Consider the following 8,328-nt stretch of genomic DNA (forward strand, 5'->3'; position numbering starts at 1 on the left):
AGTCAAATAGTACAAATTTGTTAATAAATAAATTTAAAGTTAAGAATCTTAAACAATAAATATTAATAATTTTAAATAAATTAAGAAATTTTTTTAATTCCTTAAATAAGAAATACACGTAATAGTGAAAAATTGAATTATACTTTTTAAACATGAAATACATATATTAATTATTGAATCGAAAAGCTTGAATATTTCAAATATCATCGTGCAAACAACACTTAACACAAATATGAAAAAAAAAGATGTTAATAATCATTTGGATCATCCTAACCTTGATTTATCTATTTGATATTTGGTTTCCTTTATACATTCTCCAAGACTCTAACGTTAAACTTTTTTTTTTTCAATTTAGGTAGCTGATAAGTCAATAAATATCTGGTATGAAAAATATATTTTTAAATTTTTTGGTATGGTTACAGTATGAAAATAATAAAATCATTATACTAATACTGTAATTATATTAAAGTATAATTAAAAAATTTAAATTTAAAATGTTATTGCTAATATTCAAATAAAAATTTCATAAATATCTAGATAAGTCTTAAGATTATAGACAGCTTTATTAGATAATGGGCCTGCATTAGGCCTCGGTCTGCCCTGCACCGACCCAGCCCATAAAACTTTCCCTCCAAATCGTCTTGTGAAAATAAATTGAAATGCTAACCCGCCCGAATCGAAAGACCCAGCCCTGTGCGCTTCATCTCCCTCCCGAAACGAAGAATGCTCTCGAGGTCTTCCGCATCCCAGTTTCTTTTCACCGACGACGACGACGACGATTTTCAAGTTCCCCCAACTCAAACTCTTTCAGCTTCCATTAAACCCACCTCACACAAGAACCCCCTCAAGCCCTCCAATACTCCCCGCCCTCCTTCCAAGAAACCTAAACGCCCTGATAACCCACCCGGAAAAGAAAACACTGCCGTTGTCACCATTCCGATAACCCGATCCAATGATCAGCCCGATCTCGATGAAACCTGCAGCTTGGATTTAATACCGTCCAGCATCAATTGTAGTTTTAATTTGACTTCAGCCCAAGATAGGGACTCTGATTATGTAAAATGTGACGAAAAGAAAAAGGAGTTATTGGAATTGAATAAGGGTTACTTGTGTAATTCAATAGAGTCGAGATTAATAAGGCCGAGATCAGAGTTAAGCGAGGAGTTCGGAGAAGATTTTGACGAAGATAATGAGCTTGATGCCTTACTTAAGCTATGCAACGACGTTGAAGAAGAAAAAGAAGAAGACAGTGGAGATGAAAAGGAAAGTAATGTTCTAGACAATAGTCTAGTTCAATGTCCTCTTTGTGGAGTTAATATTTCGGGTTTGAATGAAGAGCACCGACTGGTTCACATCAATGATTGTCTCGACAAAGTGGAGAATCCTGGTCAAAATGTAAGCTTACCAATCATCTTTGTTTACTGTTATTGTTTATTTGCATTGTTTTCTTTGTGGTAAAATAGGTTTTATTATATGTGATTAGTTACTGTAACAATCATTGTTTTTGCAGGTTGTTTTTCCTCCTAGTGTTGACAGGGAATTTCAGTGCGTTCCTGAGGTTGTTGATGGTCCCCCTTTGTCTCCTCGACAAGTTGTTGATGTCTCCCCTGTTGTTAAATGGCTAAGTAATCTTGGTTTAGCAAGATATGCTGATGCTTTTGTCCGAGAAGAGGTTGATTGGGACACTCTGAAGTGGTTGACTGAAGAGGTATGCTGCTTAGACTGTCACTTGGATACTTGTATTAGGTATTACTCCCATTTGTCACGGGAATGCTCAATGCTCACTATTTTCCTTTATATTTGTTGCTTCCAACATTGATAGCTATATCTGTTTAAGATTTCTGATATGCATCTGACACAAGCACATAATAGATAAACAAAGAATAGGCAGAGGGTTCTATATGGTATTGGTCCACAATACGAAACAGTTTAGGAATGGGTGTTTAACCAGAATTGTAGTGGACAAGAAATTGTCATCCTGGTAATTTAGCATAGAGACTGATGACTAAAAACTACTTTATGATGAGCTTGAGAGTTGCTAAATAGTATGAAATTTATGATCAGAAATTGCATAATGTCCTGTAATCATGAAAGCTAGTTTATTTTTCTGAATAAGACAAGGTCATCTTTGTGGGTCTCTAATTGTGGTGCTGTTGCTTCAAATATATTTCCTTTTTCTTGTATTTCACATCAGTTTTACACACCAAAACGTGTTTCACTTGATGAAATCCCTTTCTCCTCCTTGTCTTTCTTTTTTTGCAGGATTTGTTCAGCATTGGTGTTACTGCACTAGGCCCCAGGAAGAAGATTGTGCATGCTCTTAGTGAACTCAGAAAAAGCTACTCCTGTGCAGCTGAGAGGCACATGGGTCATCCCAGTCATGGAAATGGATCAGCCAAAAGCAGCAGAGCAAAGACGCAAACTGAGATTTCTAATTTTATAGATGACGAAACTACTAAGCCAGCTGCAAACAAGTTAATTACAGATTTTTTTCCTGGCTTGGTTTCTGACAGGAAGAAAGTTTGCACCCCTCCAAGGGGACAGCATATATCAAGCAAAAGTCACTCAGATCCTGGTCGTAGACGTGTGCAGACAAATCATGTTAAAAATGGAAAACTAAAAGATATTCCTGCATGGTGTTGCATTCCAGGAACACCATTTCGAGTGGTAATGGTCCCCATCAGTTAATTATCATAATTTTCAGCTCATGCTTATTGATATCAAATACTTCTACTGCCAGCATGAACTTTGATTTCTCTATATTACTAGAAAGTATTTTGTGGACACCTTATAACTTACAGGTTTTCTTTTGTACTGGTACAACCTAGGAGTTTAGTAAAGATACATTTCCCTTTTATGGAGCTATTTGATACCTAACTGTTAACTGAGCTTTAGAAGACAAATTTAATACTTTCCTCCATCTTATTTGATTCTTTGGTTTTTTGGTGGTGCTTAAGTTTAATGTAATTTACATTTTCAGGATGCTTTCAAATATCTTCGAGGAGATTGTTCCCACTGGTTTCTCACACACTTCCATATGGACCGTAAGTACTATTACATTCTTCTCATTCAAGTATATTCTTGATTTTATAGCTGGGAACTATTCAAACAATATGATAAGGGTAACTACTTTTGCAACTTATTGCTTATTTATTCTGCCAATCACTATTGAAATATGATGTATAGCAGACTTTTTTTTTTTTTGAAAAGATGTATAGCAGACTTAAATGGGCTTTCATTGTTTTCCCTTTTCTTTTATGCAGTGCGACGTGCATAATTCTTCTACTGATTTCATTTTGGCTTTTCAAAATTTTATGGCCTTGCATTCATAAATTGTCATTAACATGCAAATTAAAATTGAATTTCTAATAGTTGCATACTTGCACTAATAAGAACTTTATTCTTATATTCAGTGTTGATTTTAATATGTCTTCTATTACATTATAGTTTCTCAAACAGCTATTCTGGTAGGCAATAATGGCACCCTGGTGAACTGTTACAATAGGTTTTCATGAAGAAGCTTGTTTCTTTGTGAAGGAGTCCTTCTTGGGTGGGTGGATCTGCATTAGTACATTTTTTGCCAGTAAATCAGTTTCAGTGATGTGAAGTGACCTGAAGAGAATATTTATCTTTATGCATTACCTTTCTGTCTCTCACTGTCTTGTATTGACTTTAATGTGCAAACATACCCATGTTCTTTTTTATTGGTATTTTTAACAGTGCAGCAACTCCATTAGCCTGAACCAGGTTATGTTGCAACTATTTTATAGTTTGTTCCCTTGAATAATTATCTGCCAAAACTTTGGGTCAGGAGTGGATCGTTTGTGACAATAGTGTCCTAAGTAACAAATACTGATATCACATTCAGTGACACTATTACATGCTTTGCCCTTTTGCATCACTGATGCCAAGGAGGTCTACTGCAACCATTTGATGCCCTCTTGCAGAGGCAGTCTCCAATTGCATGCTTGGCCTGAGGGTTTAGCAGTTGATTTTATTGGATCATAATCCATTGCTTTGGTTTTCCTTCGCAGATTATCAAGGATTAACAAGGTCTTTTCGTCATGGTAAGATTTACTGCTCCTCAATCACAGCACAGCTTGTAAATGTAAAGCTTGGAATACCATGGGAAAAGTTGCAAGTTTTACCCCTCAACCAAAAGATCAATATTGCTGGTATTGAGATAACATGCTTGGATGCAAATCACTGCCCAGGATCCATCATGATACTCTTTGTACCACCAAATGGTAAGGTGTGGTCTTCACTGTTCTTGAGATATGTTTCATCATTCTGCATGTGATCTGTCTTCCTTCCTCTGAAACGGACTTTGCTTTGTTTATGTATCTAGGCTGTTCTACACACAGGAGATTTTCGCTTTTGTGAGGAAATGGCAAGCATGTCTCTTTGGCATGCTTGTCCTATACATACTCTCATCCTTGATACAACTTACTGTAATCCTCAGGTCAGTCTTAGACAATAAATGGTTGCAATTTACTTAAATGTTCAGTATTTGTAAACTGGACACATTATCTTTGATGATTGTTCCATGATTTTCTCATTTGACATTTGTGGTTGTGCCTTAGATCAAATAATATACTTACTAACTGTTAGCAATCATCTATAAAATTGCATTGATTGCAGTTAAAGTTCAACGCTTTATGACAACTTAACCCAAGTTGTCTTTTTTGTGTCTAGGATTGACATTTTCTTAAGTACAATCTTCACAAGATTTGATAAACAAAATAGTTTTCTTCAACTTTCCACAGAATATATTTCTCATTATGTCATTTAAACTTTATAACTTTTGTATACTGCTTAATTGTTTTATCTTATAACTAATTAAATTTATTGTCATGTCATGATGTCATCTAGTATGACTTCCCAAAGCAGGAGGCTGTAATACAGTTTGTCATTGAGGCAATCCAAGCAGAGGCTTTCAACCCTAAGACACTTTTTCTGATTGGCAGCTACACAATTGGTAGGGTTTTCACTGCTTGTTCTTTCACTTGCACAATACATGCTTCCCCTCTGGTTGAGATATATTTGAAAGATAAAAGAAAGCTGCAATGATTCTTGTTATGTTCATTAATCATTATACTTAAAATTTGTAATGTTCTTAAGCCTATTACAATGTTTTCCAAAGAGGTTTCTTGTCTAAACTTTGGTTTTAAAGTGTAAACTAAAATGGTATTATACTGCTTTTACAATGCAGGAAAGGAAAGGCTTTTCTTGGAGGTTGCTCGTGTCCTTCGTAGAAAGGTTTACATCACTGCAGCAAAGTTCCGTCTTTTGGATTGCTTGGGTTTCTCTGAGGAAGATATGCGGTGGTTCACACTTAATGAACAGGAAAGCCAGATCCATGTTGTCCCTATGTGGACACTTGCAAGCTTCAAACGATTGAAACACATATCTAACCAATATGCGGTGAGGAGCACACAATTATTTCATCTTATTCTTTTTCTCTTATGAGATAAATAGCCCTAAATCAAAAAGGACATCATTTATTTATTGTGCGTGAAACATTTCACTGAAACTAGTGTAAATATTTATTTTCTTAAAAACTGGACGTGATGATGTTATGTGCTGTGGATAATTATTTCAAGTCATATGGTACATATAACTCAAAAGTAGGAAAGGTGAAGAAGATGGATCAGATCCTTGGACACATGGAAAAGGATTAGCAAAATGAAGTATTTCCAAAATGAATACCTGATGGCTTCATACACTTTGCACCTATTTAGTTTCTCATTGTAAGTGTTACATTTTTTAGGAAAAAGAATAATAATATTCTCATTATTTCAGAAATAATTTTTAGAGGGAATTTGGGGTTTGTTCATTGCAGGGGGAATTCATCTATTATACACTAAATAATCTTAGTATAGTGGTTCTGAGAAAATATCAAATAGTGCTGCAATAACTACATAACATGAGATAAGCAAGAAGTCATTTTGCACTTAAATCTTCGAAAATTTCTTGCAATGTTTTATTTAGTAGTATGATTATGGTAGTAGTGTTATGCATATGCATTTAGTTATGGTATTATGTACGTGTCTTTTTGTCAGGGTCGATTCAGTCTAATAGTTGCTTTCTCTCCTACGGGTTGGGCACTTGGTAAGGGGAAGAAAAAGGCTCCAGGGAGAAGGTGGCAGCAGGGTACAATCATCAGGTATTGTCCCATCCTCATCTGATCTTGAAAAGAAGTCTATTACAACTTAAGCCTTGACCTAGCTTGCTCTCTCAAGTTGGAAATAGTATTCGGTTAATATGTTATTTTTTAATATTGAATAACTAAAATTTGACCATTTCATTTTTGGAATAAAAGAACCTACACAATTGTAGCATGTGCTTTATGACATTTGACCAATTATGAAGCTTTTAGGTAGTTTATTTAGGTTTCCCAAGGGGTTTGATTTCAGTATTTAATTTAACCTAATTCTTAATGAGTTGTGCACGGGGCCAATTATCAGAAACGTAACTTAGCAATTAGCATGCAGAAGTGTACCTATACAGGGCTAAAATTTTGACTCAAGAAAGATATTATGATTCTATTTGCCAGGTACGAAGTGCCATATAGTGAGCATTGCAGCTTTACAGAGCTCAAAGAATTTGTGAAAATTTTATCTCCCGAAAACATAATACCAAGTGTGAATAATGATGGACCAGATTCTACCAAAGCCATGATTTCCCTCCTGTTGCCTTGATTTGTACTCCACTTGGTCTGTCAAGTAGCACCTGTCTTTTTCTCCTGTTGTGCAGTAGCTCTGTCACAAAGTAGAGAGGGATGAACATCCGATTTCACCTGTATTATTCTGTACTAATGGATTTTGTAGGCAGTGCAATTTGATGTAATGTTAGCATGTTGTTGTGCTTCTATAATCATGCTAACAATAATATATATATATATATTTATATTAAGTTCCTAAAGTCTCCCTGCCCTTTAAGGTAGCATATGTCAAGCTTTTCCTGCTTTTATATGCAGGTTCAGAGTTCAGAATAGCACAACGATTCCTTATTTGCCAGTTCATTCATTCATCTTTTACTATCAAAAGAAAAAAAAATCTTTCTTTCTAATTTCCACTGTCATGATCATATTAATATTGTTATCTGGAGAGGCTCTTACGCCCAATAAAGAGGAGGGACAGAGTGAGAATCAGTTCACTCTCAAATCAAGCGAGTCGTGTCCGTTTCTTCTGTAGATATGAGGTGCTAGATAATCTCACTGATATTCTCTGCTGTTGGCTGTTGCCAGAAAATTGGGTGGAACTTGACTAGGCCAACCTCTTCCCCCGCTCCGCACTGCCCCTGCTGCTCCGGAAATATTCGGTGTGGCCCGGTTGCTTTAGAAAGCATTTGCATTGCATCCCGCTTTTGCTGCTCCTGGAGCAGCATAATGGGAAGGAGCTTGGTTATTTTTAGCCTGCGTGCCACTGTAATTTGTTGATCCCGTAGCACCATAATTCGGTGGAGCTTGATTCTGTGAAGCATATGCACCATTCTGTCTACTGCTCCTGTTCCAGATCCTGAGCCACCGTAATATGGAGCTTGATTCTGTGAAGCTCCTCCGGCGCCCTGGTTACCTTATCCTGCAGTGGAATTGGGTGGAGCCTGATTATATGTAGCACTTCCATTTGTGTTGTAGCGTGGAGCTTGACTATTTGTTACGCTTGTCTTGATTTGACCCTAATCTCTTGGGCCATTATGTGGCGGCGGTTGTTCACCCGAGGCGGGCCTTTTTGGAAATTTTGGAGCAGCGTTATGACCTTGTTCATCTTTTTCTTGCCATGACCGTTTTTGTAAACGAGCTGGACCTCGTCTTTGATCATAAGTTTGACTTGAAGACGGTACTGACAGGACCTTCCACGCCTCGGAAACAAGCTTGAATGATCCTCGGCCACTACAGAGCTTCTTGTCAGGGTTGATCTCGAAAGCCAGTTTTCTGTAGGCGTTTCTGATTGCTTCTGCATCAGCCTTACAATCTTCGATGCCAAGAACAGCGTACCAATCGTAGACACCATTGGTCTTTATCTGTGAGGCAAGGGGCACATGGTACAATAAATCAAGAATTGATCCACGTAATCTCTGGCCATGTTCACTTGCTTTATGGCTTCTTCAAGATTTTGGCATCTAAAAAACTCTGCATGGCTGGTGGAGACATGGTTTACCAAAAAACACTCTAGCCAAGTTTGATAATTACCAAAGAAAGAAACGAATGAATTTGCTATAGAGATTAGTTATGCTATGGGTTAATAACTCAATATAACTACTAATAGAGAATTATAAAGTATAGGGGGTTCATATTTATATACTTTATATTATATACATGTCATC

The 8,328-nt window shown here is 36.5% G+C and overlaps 1 protein-coding gene across 1 annotated transcript; it reads left to right on the forward strand.

Annotated features, from left to right (window-relative positions):
• Nucleotides 1-692: 692 nt before the first annotated feature.
• On the forward strand, nucleotides 693-6,876 carry LOC18588176 (sterile alpha motif (SAM) domain-containing protein). The gene is made up of 10 exons (XM_007012407.3): nucleotides 693-1,395; nucleotides 1,511-1,708; nucleotides 2,263-2,667; nucleotides 2,981-3,044; nucleotides 4,035-4,252; nucleotides 4,349-4,462; nucleotides 4,873-4,978; nucleotides 5,213-5,424; nucleotides 6,063-6,166; nucleotides 6,557-6,876. The coding sequence occupies exons 1-10, from the start codon at nucleotides 724-726 to the stop codon at nucleotides 6,699-6,701; spliced, it is 2,238 nt and encodes a 745-aa protein (XP_007012469.3). The 5' UTR covers nucleotides 693-723; the 3' UTR covers nucleotides 6,702-6,876.
• The last annotated feature ends 1,452 nt before the right edge of the window (nucleotides 6,877-8,328 follow it).

Source organism: Theobroma cacao, chromosome 9 (assembly GCF_053813885.1).
Source record: "Theobroma cacao isolate CCN51 chromosome 9, ASM5381388v1, whole genome shotgun sequence".
NCBI lineage: Eukaryota > Viridiplantae > Streptophyta > Magnoliopsida > Malvales > Malvaceae > Theobroma > Theobroma cacao.